We start from the raw sequence: 22783 nt of genomic DNA, 5'->3' as shown, positions 1-22783 counted from the left end.
ATAAAAACAGAATATGAACCAAAGCAAGCAAGAAGCCTCAAGTCCATCAGTCCCCTTATTGCGGACACGGCAACTGCCTCATTCCATTCCTGGTTTGAGGCAAAGTATATAATTTGAGGCTCATCCTCCAGGCCTCTGAACTTCAACCCGAACTGGAAACTGAACAGCCCCTTTGAGCCAAGAAGCAGCGGGTTCAAATCTTACCATGGGTGCTTGAGCAAGCCACCACATCCGAGGCTCAACACCCTTCTTCCACGTCCCATCTGGGATGCAGAGGTTAACAAAACTGACCAAGGTACCTTGTAGAGCTGTTGCAGGCATAATGCAACAAAAGAGCTTTGAACGTTCCAAAGGGAAGCATAACGCAAATGCAGGAATTGGGAAATGCACTGACTTACCTGGCTGTGCTCTAGAAAGGCAAACAGCCACTGCAGCTTCGCCATCAAGGGCTGGGAAGTGTTTTCGGCTAAGCTCAGCACTGAACGCCTGAAGCTTGAAAAGGAAGTTTTGAAAGACGTTTAGACACAGCGAATATACTGAGGTGGTATAGAAAACAGAAACAAAAGAGCGTCGTAATGAGAAGCCTGAGCTCCCCGATCGACAGTGGCAACCCCACAACCAAACAACACCACAAAACTTTACATACAATCATGCGAAACCAGGGTTTCTCCAGACAGGTGCTTTTGTGTGTGTGTGTTCTGCAACACATCCCTGGACACATTCACACTACAGATGTGAAGTGCTATGAGACCAGTTTAAGCAGTCATGGCTTCCCCCAAGGAATTCTGGGAGCTGTAGTTCATTAAAGGGTGCTTGTACTTTTTAGAAGACACCTATTCACCACACAGAGCTACAGTTTTGTTATGTACTGAGTTGAATAGGATCCAAAATGCAGCAGTCTGATTGGTCCTAGAACAATAGGATTCAGAATGCAGCAGTCTGATTGGTCCACAGGAGCCACCCAATCCAGCTCCAGGTGGAAGTGAATCAACAACCAGATTGGCCTACAGGAGAATCCCGGAATTAGCCAATCACGTGGGGCCCATTGTGTAAATAATGTATATAAAGCAGACATTCTGGGGGAACTTCCATTCCTCCTCACCACTATGAGCTGAATAAAGAGCATGAAATCCACTCTTGATTCCATTTCAAGTTTCTAGAGTAGTGTAACAACCAACCCCTCTTCTTGGGGAACTCTTAACCTAGATTGGGCTGGAGAAGACTTCACCCCCAGAGGTGCACTCCATTGTCTTTCGAGACAGACAAATGCCAGCAACTATTATTTTAACCAATTCCTTTCCCTTATTATACTTCTTTCAAAGTCCCTCTTCCCCACCCTAAATTCCCACAAGTGTATTTAATTTGTTCACCAATGCAATCAACAGGTGATTATGACTTCTATTTACTTCTGTTCAGGTTGAACTGCTTCTCTTGCTTTGAAGCCTTCAGCAACAAACATTCAACTATTTGTTTATTTGTTTATTGCATCTATATCCTAAACGGCCTCGGCCCAGTATACCTGAAGGAGCGTCTCCACCCCCATCGTTCGGCCTGGACACTGAGGTCCAGCTCCGTGGGCCTTCTGGCGGTTCCCTCGCTGCGAGAAGCCAAGTTACAGGGAGCCAGGCAGAGGGCCTTCTGGGTGGTGGCGCCCGCCCTGTGGAACGCCCTCCCACCAGATGTCAAAGAGAAGAACAACTACCAGACTTTTAAAAGACATCTGAAGGCAGCCCTGTTCAGGGAAGCTTTTAATGTTTAATAGGTTATTGTATTTTAATATTCTGTTGGAAGCCCCCCAGAGTGGCTGGGGAAACCCAGCCAGATGGGCGGGGTATAAATAAATTATTATTACTATTTTCTCACGGGCCCATATAAGTTCAGCACAAACAGTTGGGCCTGGTGAGCATTTAAGGTCCCCAACCCTAATCTGCGGGTTGCCATCCGATTGGATTTTATTCTGATCCTGATCTGATTTGAGGATGTATTTTAATTGATTGTCTGATTTTATGTTAATGTATTATACATTTGATGTTAGCCGCTCTGAGCCCGGCTTCGGCTGGGGAGGGTGGGATATAAATAGAATTTATTCTTATTCTTATTCTTTTTTTTAATAAATAATTTTTTATTAATTTACAACAAAACAAAACAAAACATACATTATTTTCACATTCAAATTTTTCCAAGTCTTTCTTTTTGGACTTCCTTCAGCTTTTCCGTAAATCTTTCGTAGTCATTATTAATTTACGCATTTCCTTTTCTTTATATTGTCATTGTTTAAGTCTTTTTTCCTCCATTTCCTTTTCACAATATCTCTCACGTTTTCACAGTGCTCTTTTAAAACCTTCTAGCGTTATTTGACCTTCACTTATACTCTCCAGATATTCAACAAATTTTCCCCAGTCTTCTGTAAACTTTGGTCGCTTAAGTATCTAATCTTTCCAGTCATCTTATCCAATTCCGCATAGTCTAACAACTTTGATCTCCAGTCTTCTATTGTCGGTATTTCCTGTTGTTTCCATTTTTGTGCCAGTAACACCCTTGCAGCCATCACTGCGTATTGGAAAAACTTACTATCCTTTCTCTTAATTTCCTTTCCTATAATACCTAACAGAAAGGCTTCTGGCTTCTTTGTAAAAGTATACTTTAGAATCTTTTTCAACTCATTATATATCATTTCCCAGAAGCCTTTCACTCTTTTACATTCCCACCACATATGGTAAAATGAACCATCTTTTTCTTTGCATTTCCAACACTTATTACAGGTCTTATACATTCTTATTCTTATTCTTATCCTACATTTCCCCCTCCACCCAGCTCAAGGGGGCACCCACAGTTGTCTCCCCCTGCTCACTGAATACCCTGTGCAGCAGGTTAGGCTGAGAGGCTGACTGGCCCGAGTGAACATCACTTATGACCGAGCCGGGATTTGAACCCAGATCCTAATCAGGTACTCGACCACTGCACCACACTGGCTCACAGTGATTTGTTGCTGAAGGCTTTAAAATGTGAGAAGCAATGCAGCCGGAACAGAAAAGGGGCTGCTAACATGTGGCACTTTTAATACCCCAAATCAGAACTTCCAAACCTATCATTAAATACGAAACCAGGTAAGGCTGGAGGGGAAAGCAAAAGCAAAAGGGCTAGGAAGAACACCTACTCAGAGGCCATGAAGAGTGCTTGGATGATGCTATTCATATAGCAGGTGTTCCCCAGGTTGATTAACCCTATTTTTCCCGTTTCAGATTTGGACGCCAGTCGAGGATAAAAGCTGGCCAGTTCGTTCTTCTGGGAAGTCCAGGCGTTCTGCCCGAGCAGATATTTGATTCGGTCTTCATTTGGAATCGGGAGAGTCTCACGAGGAATAAAGCAAGGGGGGAAATGTCAGAGTTAAGTCTGCAGTGTTCACAGCTCCTTTGGTTTAAAAGTAAAAAAAGCAGGATTGTCTCATGCTATAGTTCTAGCCCCCAACGCCAATTCTAAGAAGCATCTCATTTCAGCTGCATGAAGCTGAAAGCTTTTTCCTCCTCCCCCAAAAGTTTCTTCCATGCATACAGAACGCCCCCCGCAAGAGGAATTACTTTTATCGCCTCCACGACAGGTTCGTAGAGATCTGGGAATCCTGAGAATCGGAAGAACATGCAGTGGATTAGCTCAGCCAGTTGTTCCAGGCAACTTGCCGCAGAGTTGGAGTTTTCCTTGTGGAGGGCAGCGACCACTCTTGGGATGTGTGGGAGAAGCTTTGAGAGAAAGAAAAGGGAGAGGTACAGTCAGCCTAGGGACGCGCGTGGCGCTGTGGGTAAAACCTCAGTGCGTAGTACTTGCCGATCGTATGGTCGGCGGTTCGAATCCCCGTGGCGGGGTGAGCTCCCGTCTTTTCGTCCCAGCTCCTGCCCACCTAGCAGTTTGAAAGCACTCTTAAGTGCAAATAGATAAATAGGTACCGCTTTATAGCGGGAAGGTAAACGGCGTTTCCGTGTGCTGCGCTGGTGCCGGCTCACCAGAGCAGCTGCGTCAAGCTGGCCACGTGACCCGGAAGTGTGTCTGCGGACAGCGCTGGCTCCCGGCCTCTTAAATGAGATGAGCGCACAACCCTAGAGTCGGACACGACTGGCCCGTACGGGCAGGGGTACCTTTACAGTCAGCCTAAACCAGCAATAAACCAGCCGCAGGGCTGAGCTACATGCGTAATAATAATAATAATAATTTTTATTTATATCCCACCCTCCCCAGCCGAAGCTGGGCTCAGGGCGGCTAACAACAATAAAATAATGCAACATTCTAAAATCATTTCATTATAAAATTAATTCAAATCAAATTGATGGCAACCATTGGGCTAGAGTTCTGTGAAGACTGCCAAAGGAGGGAGTCAGGCTGCGCCCTGGCCAAAGGCCTGGTGGAACAGCTCTGTCTTGCAGGCACTGTGGAAAGATGTCAAGTCCCGCAGGGCCCTAGTCTCTTGTGACAGAGCGTTCCACCAGATCGGAGCCATAGCTGAAAAAGCCCTGGCTCTAGTTGAGGCCAGCCTAACCTCTCTGTGGCCGGGGACCTTCAAGATGTTTTTGTTTGAAGACCGTAAGGTCCTCTGTGGGACATACCAGGAGAGGCAGTTACCAGATAAGTAAAGGTAAAGGGATCCCTGACCATTAGGTCCAGTCGTGGCCAACTCTGGGGTTGCGGTGCTCATTTCTCTTTATTGGCCGAGGGAGCCAGCGTCCAGCTTCCAGGTCTTGTGCCAGCATGACTAAGCCGCTTCTGGCGAACCAGAGCAGCACACGGAAACACCGCTTACCTTCCCGCCGGAGCGGTACCTATTATCTGCTTGCACTTTGACGTGCTTTCAAACTGCTAGGTTGGCAGGAGCAGGGACCGAGCAACAGCAGCTCACCAGATACGTAAGGGTTAAAATGTCACTCGGTTTTGCTGTCACTCATCCCACAACCGGCCAATCGTCAAGGACTCAGGGGCAGAAGGCCCCACCTCTTCATTCCAAAAAAAAAACCTGCCGCACATTAAACTTAGCATGCGTGCAAGGCAAAGTTTGTCTCCCACTCAATCCAGAACCTACAAATGCATATCTCAGTTTATCAGCAGCCCCAGCAAGCTTGGCTAAACAATCCGGGACGATGCAAAAGCTGCAGTCCAACAGCATCTGGAGTTCCAGGACATTTCTGTTCTACCTGGTTCTTAACTGAACCCCTGTACGTTTGAATATGAGCGATGATATGCTTTGATGGGAAGTTTTTTCTGCCTAGAATGTTCAGTTCATATTAAGTTCACCTGTTCCTGTCCTTAATGCGTGGTTGACCACATCTAGGAATGCAATGGTTATGCCCTTTTAAGTTTTGCTATATCAATCAGTAGTTTAATAAAGGAGTAGATCAATCATTAGTAAATAGTTTAATAAGGAGGTTTTCATACCTGTCCAACTCTGTGTTCCTTTCCCAACCTTTAATCTATTGATGATTAATGCCTATATGCAGCCTATATGCAACCCTTGCATTGTCTTTGTGTTAACCAATCAGCAACAAGCACATACGTGGCAATGCTGTAATATTCAATAAAAGGGTCTCTCTGAGACATGCTCGAGAGATGCCTCCCGTATGACACTTGTGCTCGTCTGTCGTTTATTTCAACCCAACAATGCTTTGCCTTACCAAGTGAAATGCCTCGTGGGAGTGCTGGAAGCTCAACAGCATATAACGCAGGATAGAGAGTTCTCCCTCTCGCAGAATAGGGTACAACAGCTTGGAAAACACCTGTTGGAAGAGAGGAAGGGCTCATTAACATGGCAGGTGAGCAGGACCCCACAACCCAATGGCTCTTGAGCTACACAGTGGTACCTCGGGTTAAGAACTGAATTCGTTCCGGAGGTCCATTCTTAACCTGAAACTGTTCTTAACCTGAAGAACCACTTTAGCTAATGGGGCCTCCCACTGCCGCCGCACAGTTTCTGTTCTCATCCTGAAGCAAAGTTCTTAACCTGAGGTACTATTTCTGGGTTAGCGGAATCTGTAACCTGAAGCGTATTTAACCTGAAGCGTATGTAACCTGAGGTACAACTGTAAAGTAAAGTAAAGTACCCCTGACAGTTAAGTCCAGTCGCAGATGACTCTGGGGTTGCGGGGCTCATCTCGCTTTACAGGCCAAGGGAGCCGGCATTTGTCCACAGACAGTTTTTCCAGATCATGTGGCCAGCATGACTAAGCCGCTGCTGGCGCAACAGAACACCAAAACCAGAGCAGCACACGGAAACGCCGTTTACCTTCCCGCTGGAGCGGTACCTATTTATCTACTTGCACTTTGACGTGCTTTTGAACTGCTAGGTTGGCAGGAGCAGGGACTGAGCAACGGGAGCTCACCCCGTCACGGGGATTCGAACCGCCGACCTGATCGGCAAGCCCAAGAGGCTCAGCAGTTTAGACCACAGTGCCACCCGCGTCCCCCTGAGTTACACTAGTGGCCAAATTTTGGAAACATTTTGGGGAAAGTGTATTTCTGAGGTTTGATGGCTCAGAACACCACTTCTTTTTGGAGTAATACCATAAAATTATATATCAAAGGAAAGATAATTTAATGAAGAATGTAATGCCGCAAAGTCTGTTCAATTATCTATATTCTATCAAAAGTTATAGCCAAATAACCAGAAAAAGGGAGCACAACTTACTTAGGTTGATATGCATTCATTTGAATGTAGCCAATGAGCATGCGTGTTTATAGAGTCAATTAGGTGTTATGAGCCATCAAACCTCAGAAATACACTTTTCCCAAAAGGTTTCCACAATTTTGGCCATTATCGTATATTGTTGTTGTTGACATCCTTCTGTCTTGAGAGACAATGGAGTCAAACCTCTGCAAAGAATGTTGTGCTTTGGTTTAAATCAGCAAGGAACATCCCTGTCAGCCCCAGTCAACATGTGCCGTGGGTATTTTGTGAGGACCCACAACTGTTGATTATTTCCAAATGTTTCCCCTCTGACATAAGCCATTTAAGCCTTTATAAGTTAAAAAAAAACAGCCCCTTGAATTATTTCTGGAAGATAATAGCACGGCAGCGCTGATGTCAGAGGGCTGAACAATGACTCAAACACACACACACACGCGTGCCAGAAATTGAGTTATGTTTCTATAATTCCCAAATGGGCTCTCTGAGGGCAGAGAAAACTTCCCTGCCGGTGCTAAATACACGTTAGTCATAGAATCATAGAATCATAGAGTTGGAAGAGACCACAAGGGCCATCGAGTCCAACCCCCTGCCAAGCAGGAAACACCATCAGAGCACTCCTGACATATGGTTGTCAAGCCTCTGCTTAAAGACCTCCAAAGAAGGAGACTCCACTACACTCCTTGGCAGCAAACTCCACTGTCGAACAGCTCTTACTGTCAGGAAGTTCTTCCTAATGTTTAGGTGGAATCTTCTTTCTTGTAGTTTGGATCCATTGCTCCGTGTCCGCTTCTCTGGAGCAGCAGAAAACAACCTTTCTCCCTCCTCTGTATGACATCCTTTTATATATTTGAACATGGCTATCATATCCCCCCTTAACCTCCTCTTCCCCAGGCTAAACATGCCCAGCTCCCTTAGCCGTTCCTCATAAGGCATCGTTTCCAGGCCTTTGACCATTTTGGTTGCCCTCCTCTGGACACGTTCCAGTTTGTCAGTGTCCTTCTTGAACTGTGGTGCCCAGAACTGGACACAGTACTCCAGGTGAGGTCTGACCAGAGCAGAATACAGTGGCACTATTACTTCCCTTGATCTAGATGCTATACTCCTATTGCTGCAGCCCAGAATTGCATTGGCTTTTTTAGCTGCCGCGTCACACTGTTGGCTCATGTCAAGTTTGTGGTCAACCAAGACTCCTAGACCCTAGTCCCTTGAGTGCAGGCTCACAAGAAGAAGCAAACTGACCCTCTCAATTTTGGACAGCGTGATTTCAATCAAGATGCTGAACTTCTTCACTGCAGCCAAACCCTTCAGCAACGCTATGATCCATTTGTCAATGTTCTTCCCCAGAGGCCAAGACACCCATTCAATCATCCTGCAAAGATAAAGAGGGAAGAAGGTACCGCAAGACAGGATACGCAGAATAACTTTGCAAGGTGCAAGCCAGGTCCAGACGAACGTGATTTCTAAATGCCAAATTCAGGCAATGCAATCCTATTCATTCCTACTCAGAATTTAAGTCCCGTTGCTCTCAACGTGGCTTCCTCTAAGGCAGAGTCTCCCAAGCTTGGGTCTCCGGCTGTTTTTGGACTACAACTCCCATCACCTGCAGCTAGCAGGACCAGTGGTCAGGGACGATGGGATTTGTAGTCCAAAAACAGCCAGAGACCCAAGTTTGGGAAACCCTGTGTGGCGTTTGCCTCCTAGGATGGGTCATAAGGAAAGGGTTAAATGAGTGTGTGATGTGATTGGCCAGTGGGAATGCAAGGGGAGGAGTAAAAGTTAGAGTGGGAGGTTTTGAAAGTCAGTTGAGGTTTGGGAGTTGAAGAGGGAAGAGGGAGGATTAGGTGTGGGTTGGTAGAGTTGTATTGTGAGAGAGTGAGAGGAATTGTTAGGTGGAGTCAGATAGATAGTTGGGAATAATCAGTTTGAAGTTGTTAGGAACTAAGAATAAGAAACTGCCAATAAAAATTAACTCTAACCATAAGCTTGTTCCTGCATTTAAAAATAAACTTTATTACAGTGGTGCCTCGCAAGACGAAATTAATTCGTTCCGCGAGTCTCTTCGTCTAGCAGTTTTTTCGTCTTGCGAAGCAACCCTATTAGCGGATTAGCGCTATTAGCGGTTTAGCGGCTATTAGCGGCTATTAAAGGCTTAAGGGATTAGCGGATTAGCTGCTAAAAGGCTATTAGCAGCTTAGCGCCTTAGAAAAAGGGGGTGGGGAGCGGAAAAAAATCTCAAGAATCACAAGACATTTTCGTCTTGCGAAGCAAGCCCATAGAGAAATTCGTCCTGCGAAGCGCATTGAAAAACGGAAAACCCTTTCGTCTAGCGGGTTTTCCGTCTTGCGAGGCATTCGTCTTGCGGGGCACCACTGTATTTGTTAATGTTAACAACTGACTGGACTCCGTGTGTCCCAGTGAGATACGGGGTGGTGGCAGCGGAAAAAGCAATTGCAGTGGTGGAACAGGGTCAATAGACCATGAAACGTCCAGGGGCCCTGTGTGTGATCACCACACCCTGCTCTAAGGTAATTGCAAAAGCAGTGGTTCCTAATTAGGGGTCTGGAGACCCCTGGGGGTCCACAGAGCACACCCAGAGCATCCACAGCACCATCCCCTACCAGGGACTCATTTTTCTTGTTAATTGCACAGTGAAAGCCACAATAATAACTTTTAACTGAATAACTTTTAAACTGAACTTCTAACTGCTTTGAAGGACTAACAAGTTTAGAGGGCTCTCCCGCTGCATGTAGGCAGGGTTTTCGGTGAATCTTGCCTCATGAGTTTGGGATTCATGTCTCATCTTGGAAGTCCAACAGGGGAATTAGCTAAGCCAATTGCCACTAGGATTAGCACTACAGCTCACCCTCTGATGGTTTAAGTAGGGCTGGGTGATACTTTGATTTCAACATCGTGATGCATCAGCAGAGAGGTAGGGGGGTAGCTCAGTCAGCAGAGCACGAGACTCTAACTCTCAGGTGTTATGTACTGAGTTGAATAGGATCCAAAATGCAGCAGTCTGATTGGCCCTAGAACAATAGGATTCAGAATGCAGCAGTCTGATTGGTCTACAGGAGCCACCCAATCCAGCTCCAGGTGGAAGTGAATCCGCAACCTGATTGGCCTATAGGTGAATCCTGGAACTAGCCAATCATGTGGGGCCCATTGTGTAAATAATGTATATAAAGCAGACATCCTGGGGGAACTTCCATTCCTCCTCACCACTATGAGCTGAATAAAGAGCATGAAATACACTCTCGACTCCGAGTATATTTCATCAGGGTTGTGGGTTCGAGTCCCATGTTAGGCAAAATCAGTGTTTTTTTCTGGGGGGGGGGGAGTGTTTAAGGGTACTCTCCTTTTGACTCAAGAAAACCACCATTTTATAGTTCTGGCTGGGGCTGATAAGAGCTATACAGTGGTACCCCGCAAGACGAATGCCTCGGAAGACGAAAAACTCGCTAGACGAAAGGGTTTTTCGTTTTCTGAGGTGCTTCGCAAGACGGATTTTCCTAAGGGCTTGCTTCGCTAGACGAAACGGCCCTGCCTCTCGTGTCATGGCGACGGTCACTGCACGCACGCACGCTTGCTTCCCTGCTCCTCCAGCTCCCTCCCACCTTCCGGCTGACGGCCGACCTTCCGGCTGCCTCGCGCCGCTGCCCACCCCCCTCGCGCGCTCCCCTCAGAGAGCCGCTGCCGCCAGCAGCCAGCGTTGCAGCCAGAGGCGCGCTCCTGAGCCCCACCGCCCTCCAGCAGCCGCGTCGCGCGGTGGCCACAACACCCGGGTGAGTCTGAGGTACCGGCTGCGGCAGCTGTCCTGCTTCTCCCCGCCCCTCCCTGCCGTTGTTAGTGTTAAAATGCAGTGGTGCTTCGCAAGACGAAAAAACTCGCACAACGAAAAAACTCGCGGAACAAATTAATTTCATCTTGCAAGGCACCACTGTAGTTCAAGACACACATACAACACCACATACTGGCTACTCCTGCCCTAGAAGAAGAACAGCCCTCTCCAACCTGGTGGGATCTTACTGAACTACAACTCCCAACATCTCTGACTACTGGTCAAAAGGGCTAGGGGGCTATCCCTCTGTGCCTTCCGGCTACTGCCTCCTGTATCAGTCCGGCTGCTAGGAAACAACCGTTTGCCAGGAACAGGTCGCTTGCTGTGTTGACGTCATTTGGACAAATGCCCAGAGTCTGCGCAGTCTACGCAGGAGGAGGCAAGTGCCAGGAAAGGAGCCCCAGACGCAAGGACGATCTGGCAGGCACTATCTGGCCTGCCGGCTGGCTCTCAAAGCCTCCTCCAAACCACCCGCCCAGCCCTCGCGTGAGCCTAATTGCATTTGGTGGGCTCTGCTTCATGTCTCTCCCAATTCTGCCCCAACGCGGGGGCTGTTTTAAAAAGGGAAAGGGAGGCCATCGATCTTCCAAGGGCTAATTATAGAAGCCAGATGCCTTTTAGTAGCAACATCGCTAGCAAGCATCTGCCATTAGCTGCCCAGGGAAAGAAGAAGGAGAAAGAGCAATAATTGAACCAAGTTGAGAGGTGTGCGTGTGCATGTTCTCTGCAGCACTTTTAGCTTTGCGGGACACGGCAAAACAAAGAATCGTGTGTTCCCAGAAAAGAACCGGGAGGAAGAGGAGGACTCCTGTCCTGAGAAAACCAAGAGCATTATGAGTAGAGATGGGTGCATCTACCGTATTTTTCGCTCTATAAGGCCATAAGACGCACCTGGTTTTTGGAGGAGGAAAACAAGAAAAAAAATATTCTAGATCCCAGAAGCCAGAACAGCAAGAGGGATCGCTGTGCAGCGAAAGCAACGATCCCTCTTGCTGTTCTGGCTTCTGGGATAGCTGCACAGCCTGCATTCGCTCCATAAGACGCACACGCATTACCCCTTACTTTTTAGGAGGGAAAAAGTGTGTTTTATAGAGCGAAAAATACGGTATTTCCCAATGCCATTTTTGCATGTGTTCAGCCACAAACCCATCCCACCCGGTTCTCACAATCTATTGTTTTTAAAAGAAATCTGCATGAGAATATGCATAGAAATACATATTTATAAACACTTTAGTGACTTCTGTCTGTTGGGACTGGTGGGGTGGAAGGCAGGCTGGCCTAAACACACAGAGAGAATTCTACAAGGGGTAACCACGGGCCTTATCCTTGCAGGACCCTATTCTGTTCCTTTGCACACACCACAAAAAAAAGTATTATTAGTACCATTTGTGAAAGCAACCCGCCCCTGGAAGTACTCTCTGGGGAACATTTCTCTCCCTGGGCGTTCCTTACCTGCCAATTGCCATCATCATCTGTACATCTGTTATGCTGTCGTCGTTGGTGAGGTTTCTAAGGATGCCATCCATGAGTTCTAGGGGAACGTACTGGACCACGCTGGCTAAGGCAATCGATGGTGGGTCCTGCTCATCTACAAGACCGTCGAAGGCAGAGGAAGTCCAAAAAACAAGTGGCATCAAGAATTAAGACAGTGTACTTCGCAGGTAAAGGTAAAGGGACCCCTGACCATTAGGTCCAGTTGCGGACGACTCTGGGGTTGCGGCGCCGTGTGTCTCTACCTATCCAGGGACTTCCAGGAAACTAACAAATCAAACACACACACACACACACACACACACCAGAAAAGGGAAACAGAGGCCAGGGCAAACCTAAATGAGCATACCAGTCAGGATAGTTGGCCTTGGTGAAGATTTGACGTTTTCATCCCCAAAAAGTTTTTGATTTGAGTTTCTACTGAAATGAGGCTGCATTTTAATGTTGTATTTTAATCTTGTTTTTAAGTTGTATTTTAACCAATTGTTTTTATACCTGGTGTTGGCCGCCCTGAGCCCAGTCGTGGCTGGGGAGGGCGGGGTGTAAATAATTTTTTTTATTTTTTATTATTATTATATCTGAAATGTGTATGGCTCCGCCAGTTATACCGAGAGACAATGGAGTGTGCCTCCGGGGGTGAAGTCAAACTGGGACACAAGCCTGGGCAGTGTGTGTGGAGGTCCTGGGCTGCCCAGGGGACAAGACCCCCCCCCCCTCACAGCCTCGCTGATGGGGTCCAAAGGAAACCAGAGCAATGCGCTTGGCACCAGCTTGGCTGCAGGAATTCCCGGAAGGAGGCGTACAAGGTGCCATCCAACCATCATATGAGACTGCACTTGTGTAGGGTTTATTCCAGGCATAGGCAAACTCGGCCCTCCAGATGTTTTGGGACTACAACTCCCATCATCCCTAGCTAACAGGACCAGTGGTCAGGGATGATGGGAATGGAAAAGAATGGAGAATGAAATTAATGGACTACGCAGAATTAGATAAATTAACAGGAAGGATCCGAAACCGACGAGATCACAAGTTTACCAAGGACTGGAGTAAATTTGTGGACTATATGAAAAGCATTTGTGATACGCAAATAACATTTGTGGGTTTACAGGAAGCTTTGTGAAGAAATAATATTAGAAACACTGTAAAAAAGGGAATAAGGGAATAGGTTTTATTTAAAACAAAAGGCAATGTTAAGTTTAGAATTGCGGATAGAAGATTAGAAAACGGAAGATTCGCGGATTGGCTGAAGGAAGTCAAAATTATGTATCTGTGATAATACTGAAAATGTATGTTTAAATCTTGTATTGGAAACTGAATAAAAATATTTTTTTTAAAAAAGGGAAGGCCGAGTTTGCCTATGCCTGGTTTATTGCTTAGCCAAATATATCCCACAAGGCAGCCAGGTTTTAGTATCAGTGTTTTCCTTCTCCTAGGTGGGCTCCCTTCCCAGGTAGACAAGCCCCATATGCCCCTCACTTTCCTCTGCAGTATCTACACAAATCGCCTTCTTGACCGTTGCACCCACTCTTGCTCCTGTCCACTCAATCCGCGGGAGCCTGTCTTCTCATGAAGTCCCTAACTCCCTGAGGGTTTGAGACCCATCAGCTACCCTCACCTGGTTTAGCCGGCCAGCTGAAGCTGTTTCCCAGGTATGGCCGCTGTTGCACGCTGGCAGCTTCTACAAGCTACAGGTGAGAGGTGAGTGCAGAGTGGGGACCAAAGGTGGACAAACTACCCGAGAAGGAGCACGTCATGTCCTCCAACAGAGGTACTAAAGGTAAAGGACCCCTGACAGTTAAGTCCAGTCGCAGACGACTCTGGGGTTGCGGCGCTCATCTCGCTTTACTGGCCAAGGGAGCTGACGTTTGTCCACAGACAGCTTTTGGGTCATGTGGCCAGCATGACTAAGCCGCTGCTGGCGAAACCAGAGCAGCGCACAGAAACGCCGTTTAGCCACTTCTGCCCTGCAGAGGAGGTGGGGTTGCGGGCTTCACAGCCCAGCCCCTGCGCGATTGGGGGAATCCCTGGCTGTGTCGCCCCCTGGCCAGCCAATCGGCTGGCTCTGGGGGCATGGCCTGCCCTATTTAAGGCAGGCGCGGCCCCGGGATCTCCCTCTTTGGCCGCTTACAAGCTGTTCTTGAAGGGTAGTCCGATAAAGGATTTGGGGGGCCTCCAAGTGGTGACCCCAGGGGAGTTCCTAGTTGATGTGCATCAGCAGGACTCCCCCTACTGTCTTTCCGCAGGGCCTGTAAGACAGAGTTGTTCCGCCTGGCCTTTGGCTTGGAGCCAATTTGATTCCCTCCCTCCCTCTCTTTCTTTTTTCTTTTCCTTCTCCTCCTGCGATGAGGCTACATTTTAATATTTTAATGTTCCATTATTTTAATGTTGTATTTTATTTTTGTTTGTAAGTTGTAATCATTCATCTTGTTTTTATTATTGCTTGTAAGCCGCTCTGAGCCCGGCCTTGGCTGGAGAGGGCGGGGTATAAATAAAAAATTATTATTATTATTACTGGTGGTTAACCCTTCCCGGACTTCAAGCAGATGGGCTGAAGCCGGATATAGTCGGTTAGGACCAATGCCTAAGCCAATACTGCTCATCACCATTAACCAATAAAGTTGTGGCCTTATTTAGCCCATTAACCTTAATAATTGTGTCATGTGTCTTTATTTCCACTGGGGGCCACGCAAACCTTCCTACCTATTTATCAACTTGCACTTTGACGTGCTTTCGAACTGCTAGGTTGGCAGGAGCAAGGACCGAGCAACAGGAGCTCACCTCGTTGCGGGGATTCAAACCGCCAACCTTCCGATCGGCAAGCCCTAGGCTCAGTGGTTTAGACCACAGCGCCACCTGCGTCCCTGCAACAGAGGTACTATCCCTCCCCAAACACCCCCATCATCATCTATAATCTAATAATAACAATAATAAAATCAAAACTCTCCCAAATAATCAACACACACCATGATTATCACTGGCACTGATGCTACGAAACATGTTCCGCCTGTGTAGCCCCCTCACCTGTCGAAGAGATGATAGTGAAGAGCTCTTTCAGGGACGGGAGAATGGAAGACACCTGAGTCTTCCAGATCTTCTGCAGCAAGGCACTGACTTTGATCACCTGGTCCAGGAAGTCGACAATGGCCTCCTCCCTTCCGGAGGCAGGGCGGAACTGCCCGATGCACCTTACAAGCTGCTGGCAAAAGAGGGCCTGGCGCTTGCCCATGGGGATACATTGCGGGTACTGGGTTAAGAGCTTGCTGATTCGGACGCACTGCTTCAGGCCCGGCCTCTCGCAGACTTTCCGGAGAACCTCCGTCCTGAGCAGGCTGAAGATGTCGTTGGCCGAGGGTCCGTCCGAGACAAAGGGCAGCCCCAGGTGGATATAATCTAGCACATAAACGCTCCTCTTCCCCAGAGGCCCATAACCCTCTTGCAAGAGGCTCAGGAGGAAACGGGCGTTGAAGAACTCTTCAAAGGCTTCCCGGTGGTAATGGCCGTAGGCTTCCAGGACCTCTTTGCCGACGGACCTCTTGAACTTGGTGTCGCCCACCAGGAATAGCTTGGTCGAAAGCTCCAGCATCAGCCAGCATTGCTCGCTGTCCATCGACTGCTTCGAAGCCTCGATGACTCGCCGCACCAGCCCTTGTTTCATGTGGTCGGGGTAGGAGGACATAAGAATGGCTTCAAGAATCTTGTCCATGCTGGCGCACTTTGTGTGCTGAAAGGGAATCGAACCACGGCAAGTTTAGTTTACAAGTTTGTTTCTCCCTAGGGCGGAAATAAAATTAAAACGTTTCAGAATGCCTTAAGCCAGAGACTGCCAACACAGCACCCGTGGACACTGCTAGAATTCCTGCTCCATGATTGCAGTCATGGGATTGTTGTCTATCACATGACGGTATACGTTTTGACACCACAGAGTGGGAAGTGATGGAGACAGGATGTTTGTGTTACTGTGTTCTGTGAAGTGGGACTACTGTCCTTTGTTTTTTCCCTCTTTGCTGTCTGATGCTAGAGAGAGAGGGAGCCATGTTGCAGTGCTCTGTGTGTGTTTATATGTAAATAAAGTAGATTAGCCAAAATGCTGAGTTCCTGAGATCTGTCACGCAAGATGCGCAAACTCTGCGGATCCCTAAGTGTGCTGATGTCGGTTGGCATTGGTCGCTGTAATGTTCGGGCTGAAGAAAGCTTTTGAAGCTCCCGAACGATCGACCAGGAGGGAGGGAACATGCCAGTCGGGCATGTGTCTCTGCCAGGGTCCTACTCGAGTGTAGGCTGATGGGTGTAGGCACCAGATGGGTGGCCCTCGTGTATTTGCTTCTGTAGGGAAATCAGGATTTATTTATTTTATTTAGAGGGCTGAAACGGCAAGTACTTCCTTCACTGGTAGAGATTTTCTGAACGGGGTGCACAAGTGTGCTCTGTGTGTGTGACTGAGAGAGATGCATTTGGGAATTAGAATCGTATTATTGTAGGGTTGGAAGGGACACCAAGGGTCATCTAGTCCAACCCCCTGCAATGCAGGAATCTCAGCTAAAGCATCCATGACAGATGGCCATCCAGCCTTCAAAGAGGAAAGTCCACAACCTCCTGAGGGAAACCACTGTTGAACAGCTCTCACAGTCAGAAAGTTCTTCCTGGTGTTTAGTCAGAATCTCATTTGTTGCAACCTGAAGCCATTGGATCGAGTCCTGCCGTTCACAGCAGGAGAAAACAAGCTAGCTCCATCTTCCACGTGACCCTTTAGATCAGGCTTCCTCAACCTCGGCCCTCCAGATGTTTTTGGCCTACAACTCCCATGATCCCTAGCTAGCAGGACCAGTGCTCAGGGATGATGGGAATTGTAGTCTCAAAATATCTGGAGGGCCGAGGTTGAGGAAGCCTGGTTTAGTATGTTTCTGAGCACAATTCAAAGTGTTGGTGCTGACCTTTAAAGCCCTAAATGGCCTTGGTCCAGTATACCTGAAGAAGCGTCTCCACCTCCATAGTTCTGCCCAGACACTGAGGTCTAGCGCCGAGGGCCTTCTGGCAGTTCCCTCATTGCGAGAAGCCAAGTTACAGGGATCCAGGCAGAGGGCCTTCTCGGTAGTAGCACCCGACCTGTGGAACGCCCTCCCACCAGATGTCAAAGAGAAGAACAACTACCAGACTTTTAGAAGACATCTGAAGGCAGCCCTCTTTAGGGAAGCTTTTGATCTTTAACAGACTACTGTATTTTAATACTTTGTTGGAAGCCGCCCAGAGTGGCTGGGGAAACCCAGCCAGATGGGTGGGGTATAAATAAATTATCATCATCATCATCATCATCATCATCATCATCATCATCATATTTCTCTCTCTTCTCACCCTCTTTTCCAGGCTAAACATACCCTTCATTAACGTCTCCTGTGTGGGCGAGCCCGGATAGCTGCACCTGGTAATGGTAGCATAACATTTCAGTTGACTCTGGGGAGCTGAGAGAAGTTATCTGCATTTCCCATAATGCCCTTGGCCAATGCTCTATCAGTGGCATTTGTGGGGAAAGTAAATGGCGGCTCCCATATCCATCCCCACAGTGCTGATGAGAGAACTAGGGAAAACAGTAGTTCCTGCTAGGCACGGGCACCAGGGCCGGGCCAAGACACTTTGCTGCCTGAGGCAAGAACAGTATGGCACATAACGGAAGCTAACCAGGCAGTCGAACCTTACTTAAAAGTTGAGGGGACAGCACCCTGTTTCAGAGCCCAGCTGGCCACGTGGCACAACACAGTTCTGTCCTTCAAACCCTCTCTGCCTTACTGCCTGTCCCTTGGCACATGCCGCCTGAGGCAGCTGCCTCACTCTGTCTAACGGCAGGGCCGGCCCAGAGCACCGCGGACCTGCTCCCATTCGGCCTGCTAAAACGCCAGTTGCACAGCTATCTCCCGCCCGCCCCCCCCCCATCAAGACCATGAATCCCCAGATGAGCACTCATGTTTCAAAGGCAATTACTGGCTCCTCGTTAGGAAAGTCTGGGCTTTCTGCTGATCGTGCACCGTCACTCAGATGAGAGGATAATTCTGCAGCATCATGCAGCATGCGCCGCCCGTCCTTGCCAAAATTTGCCGGTGCTCCAGGGCTAGGAATGAAACCATTGTGTTTCTTTCCAATTAAAGTCTGTGGTGGCGGCGGGGGAGGGAAGTGAAAATGGGGAAACTCTTTCATTAATTAGCAACGAAAACAGAAGTGGGGGGAGGTAATAAATATGCTGAAAATGCTGGGATTTCACTAGAACTACTAGTCAGAACGAAGCTTGACGGGGAGTTTGAACTGCGTACAAAAGGCCGAAATGTTATTTTTGCCACTGTGAACTTTACTTTCGGGAAGCCGGTAAATGCGAGCAAGCGTTTTAGGGGAAGGGATGCAGCGCAGCAGCAGCAGCAGCAGAACATCTGCTTTGTATGCAGTGGCGTAGCGTGGGGGTGTAGGGGGGCCGGCCACACCGGGCGCAACATCTGGGGGGGGCGCGCTCGCACTCGCAGCTCTCTGCCCCTACCTGGCTCACTCACTCTCTCTCACTGCAGTGCTGGCTGTGCGAATCCGATCCAAGCCGCCGGGTCGCCGCCCACTGTGGAGGGGAGGGTGCCAGGCGTGCGGTGCGGAGAGAGAGCGAAAGACTATCTGGGGGAGGGACAGTGCAGCGGGGGGGGGGGCGCAAATTACTTGCCTTGCCCCGGGTGCTGACAACCCACGCTACGCCACTGTTTGTATGTCAGAGGTTCCATGTTCAATTCCCACCTCCCATCTGAAACCCTGGAAAGCCACTTTCAGTCAAGTTCCATTCACACAGCAGTTTATCCCCTTTTCCGAATGCTTCCCTAGTTGTTGATCTCCACATTCTACCGGAGCTTTAGGTAAAGGGTAAAGGGACCCCTGACCATTAGGTCCAGTCGTGACCAACTCTGGGGCTGCGGCGCTCATCTCGCTTTATTGGCCGAGGGAGCCAGCGTACAGCTTCCGGGTCATGTGGCCAGCATGACTAAGCCGCTTCTGGCGAACCAGAGCAGCGCACGGAAATGCCGTTTACCTTCCCGTGGGAGTGGTACCTACTTATCTATTTGCACTTGGATGTGCTTTCGAACTGCTAGGTTGGCAGGAGCCGGGACAGAGCAACGGGAGCTCACCCCATCGCAGGGAATTCGAATGGCTGACCTTATGATCGGAAAGTCCTAGGCTCTGTGGTTTAACCCACAGCACCACCCGCGCCACCGGAGCTTTAATAGGATGCAAAAGCCGCTTTTTGGAAAACGGACGAAATACAGAGAATGCTTAGCGCTTATTTCCATAATAGAAGGAACAACCATTTTGCACGCATGCAATGCATGCGCAACCGCTAACATGCGCGCCGTTTTTTGCCCCGGAAGTGGGCGGGAATGGGGCAAGGCTGGCTTACGCATGCTCCGCCGATATGCACAATGGCCCAGAAAAAGATCCCCATGCAAGCAGGGAGTTGCCTGTATTTCATCAGGAAGTTTTTAATGTTTGACGTTTTACTACGTTTTTATACGTGTTGGAAGCCGGCCAGAGTGGCTGGGGAAACCCAGCCAGATGGGGGGGGGGGTATAAATAATAAAATTATAGCTGTCGTGTTTTACAGGGGAGATAATCCTCGTTTGCAAAGCCACTCCCGATCTAAGGAGGGGGCGGGGTGTTTGATGTATTTCTGTATTTTAATATTTGGTTGGAAGCCACCCAGAGTGGCTGGGGAAGCCCAGCCACATGGGTGGGGTATAAATAATAAATTATTATTATTTATTATTTATTATTATTATTATTATTATTATTACAGTGGTACCTTGGGTTAAGAACTTAATTCATTCTGGAGGTCCGTTCTTAACCTGAAACTGTTCTTAACCTGAAGACCACTTTAGCTAATGGGGCCTCCTGCTGCTGCTGCGCCACCGCCGCACGATTTCTGTTCTCATCCTGAAGCAAAGTTCTTCACCCGAGGTACTATTTCTGGGTTAGCGGAGTCTGTAACCTGAAGCGTATGTAACCTGAAGCGTCTGTAACCCGAGGTACTACTGTATACAATTGGATCTACAGTAGTCTGGCAGACGTTTTGGACTATGGGTGACTTCCAACAAAGTTATACTCAAGAGTAGGCCACACTGAAATTTCGGTGGGTTAAACTTAGTTAGGTACCTCTTTCATTGCTGGGCTGATCAGAGTTTGTAGTTTGAAACAGATGGAGGGTACAAAGTTGGCGATTAGGACCTCAGACTGCCTGGTTGTATGGGGGGGGGGGTGTTCCCATAAAATGAACACTTACACAATGACCCAGCAGCCTTGGAACAAAACACTTCTCTATTTCAACTTAGCTCATCTTTATGACCTGCCATTATCTCAGCCTAAGTATGCTGTTCCTTTAAGAAGAAAAACCCAATAAAATCAAAACATATCCTGAAGACAGAAGTGCTTGCTTCCTTGCTTACATAGTCAATTTTCTGCATGGGGTTGAGGTTGAGGGGGTGTGCGGGCTGAGGAGAGTCTTTTGCTAGCTTTTTCCTCCCCCTTCCATGCTGCAGCAGCAAAGAAAAGAGCCAAGAGGAAATTTCAACCTGACCTCCCTGTCCTTCATCCCTTTTCCAAAGCCACCTCCTGCTCTGCCAGCCAAACTATTACATCACTGACTTTCTGCATCGTCGAGATTGCTGGGCAATCTGGACTCACTGAAACCTGCACCTTTGCTAAGCACCCACTGCTCCCTAGGGAATTAAGGGCAGCGCTGCTGGCTTAAACCCTTGGGGTGCTGCAGAGGAGGAAGTGAGAAACAGTGTTCATCTCAAGGGCCACATTCCCTTTTGGGCAGCGTTTCGGGGGCCGCAGGTCACTGCTGGGTGGGGCCAGAGGAGAAAGCAGGCGGGGCTACGAATGCGAATTCTGACGCCGTTCAGTAGGCTCGCTTCTACACAAAACGAGATACTGGAGCCAAAAGCACAAGGTTGGGGAAAGGAATGGGGGATTGTCCAACGCACTTCTACACACCTTCAGACAACCCTCTGCAACCTGCATCCAGAAAAACAAGAAGCATCCTCAGAGTTCAAGGGGACATTCCAGTCAGGCAAAACCCCTTATGGAAGGTTGAAAGCAGGACTGGTGGCTCCAGAGGGGGTGTACCTAAGGACAGATGGTGAGGTCTAGAGGTTCCCCACCCTTGAGCTTGCAAGCTGAAGGTGCAGCTATGCAGAAATGTTGTCCTTTTCCCCTGGTCAACAATGCTTGCAAATCCGTGGGGGTTTTTAGTGCCTTCTCAAGTGACATGGTTTGGCCACTAAACCTTGGAAACCAGTGTGGGATAAATCAGCATCAGATAATCAAGATGCTTAACTCTAGTTAATGCATGAAGGGGTTAAGACCATAGAGTAAGCTGTCCTGCCAGGCTTAGCTAGGTCACTCCTCCTACCAATCTCTTTGTTCCCTCTCTTCCACCATGTGAACCCTACCAGTAAGGGGGGTCTAACCAATATGTGCCAAGCTTAGACTGCGTGGCTTAAGCAAGCCATCTTTGTTTTGCTATACAAATCATTTAGAAGCATTTACTGTTTTACTACGGGTCTTTTCTTGCTGCTGTATGGGAAAGCACATGAATCTGACTTTTGAAGAGTTTGTAAGTAAACCATTTTTCAACTTGTCAAACGTGTGGTCTCTTCCTATGCTAAGAGAAGTGGGGACTTTGGAAGAAGGGGATATTTTAAAGGTCTCAACAGGCTATATTTCCACGCTCTCACCTGTGGCTCCTAAAAGCTGTCAGTATGTGATAGCAGCCACACTCTGGAATGGCTTCGACTGGCTGGCTAAACCAGGTGAGGGCAGCTGATCGTCTCAAACCCTCATTGAGTTAGGGCAGGGGTCAGCAAACTTTTTCAGCAGGAGGCCTGTCCACTGTCCCTCAGACCTTGTGAGGGGTTGGACTATACAGTGGTACCTCTGGTTGCAAACGGGATCCGTTCCGGAGGCCCGTTCGCAACCTGAAAAAAACGCTGCCCACACGCGGGTAACGATTTGCTGCTTCTGTGCATGCGCGTGACGTCATTTTGCGCGTCTGCACATGCGCGAGTGGCGAAACCCAGGCGTAACCCTTTCCGGTACTTCCGGGTTGCCGTGGGACGCAACCTGAAGCAAACGTAACATGAGGTATGACTGTATTTTGAAGAAAAATATGAACGAATTCCTATGCCCCACAAATAACCCAGAAGATGCATTTTAAATAAAAGCATACATTCTACTCATGTAAAAACACGCTGATTCCCAGACCGCCCACAGGCCGGATTTAGAAGGTGATTGGGCCGGATCAGGCCCCCGGTCCTTAGTTTGCCTACCCATGAGTTAGGGGTTTCCCTTGCAAGCAAGGGGGCGCAAATTACTTGCCTTGCCCCGGGTACTGACAACCCACGCTACGCCACTGCTCTGGCCCTAAACCTCCGCTGCCTTGTGGGATATCTTTGGGAGAAGAAAAAACTCAAGAGGAACTGCTGCACACATTCAGAGTGCAGTCTGTAAGACAGTTGAATGGCGCCTTGTACGCCTCCTTCCGGCAACTCCTGCAGCCAAGCTGGTGCCAAATATCTGACTCTGCTTTCGTTTGGACCACATCCATGAAGCTGGGGGGGGGGAGGGTCTTGTCATCTGGGCAGCCCAGGACCTCCAGACATACTGCCCATGCTTTTACCCCAGGGAGGACACTTCAGTGCTGTTAACACATCCATTTGACTTCAGCCCCGAGTCAACATCATCATCATAATTTATTCTGGGCAGCTTCCAACAAA

At 48.3% G+C, this 22783-nt stretch overlaps 1 protein-coding gene across 6 annotated transcripts in view; it reads right to left on the bottom strand.

Moving 5' to 3' along the window:
- The window catches only part of USP35 (ubiquitin specific peptidase 35), a 43631-nt gene that overhangs the window by 8311 nt on the left and 12537 nt on the right, over positions 1–22783 (bottom strand). For all 6 annotated transcript variants that reach the window (XM_083436232.1, XM_083436233.1, XM_083436234.1 and 3 more), the window contains 7 exons: positions 15015–15714; positions 11955–12090; positions 7904–8033; positions 5655–5756; positions 3579–3737; positions 3158–3351; positions 399–492 (listed from right to left, as the gene is read on the bottom strand). In XM_083436232.1, coding sequence (XP_083292358.1) covers positions 399–492; positions 3158–3351; positions 3579–3737; positions 5655–5756; positions 7904–8033; positions 11955–12090; positions 15015–15714 — 1515 coding nt within the window. The remainder of the gene's footprint in view (positions 1–398; positions 493–3157; positions 3352–3578; positions 3738–5654; positions 5757–7903; positions 8034–11954; positions 12091–15014; positions 15715–22783) is intronic.

The sequence above is a fragment of the Podarcis tiliguerta genome, assembly GCF_965153285.1.
Source record: "Podarcis tiliguerta genome assembly, chromosome: 4".
NCBI lineage: Eukaryota > Metazoa > Chordata > Lepidosauria > Squamata > Lacertidae > Podarcis > Podarcis tiliguerta.
This window is presented reverse-complemented; position numbering and strand designations above follow the sequence as displayed.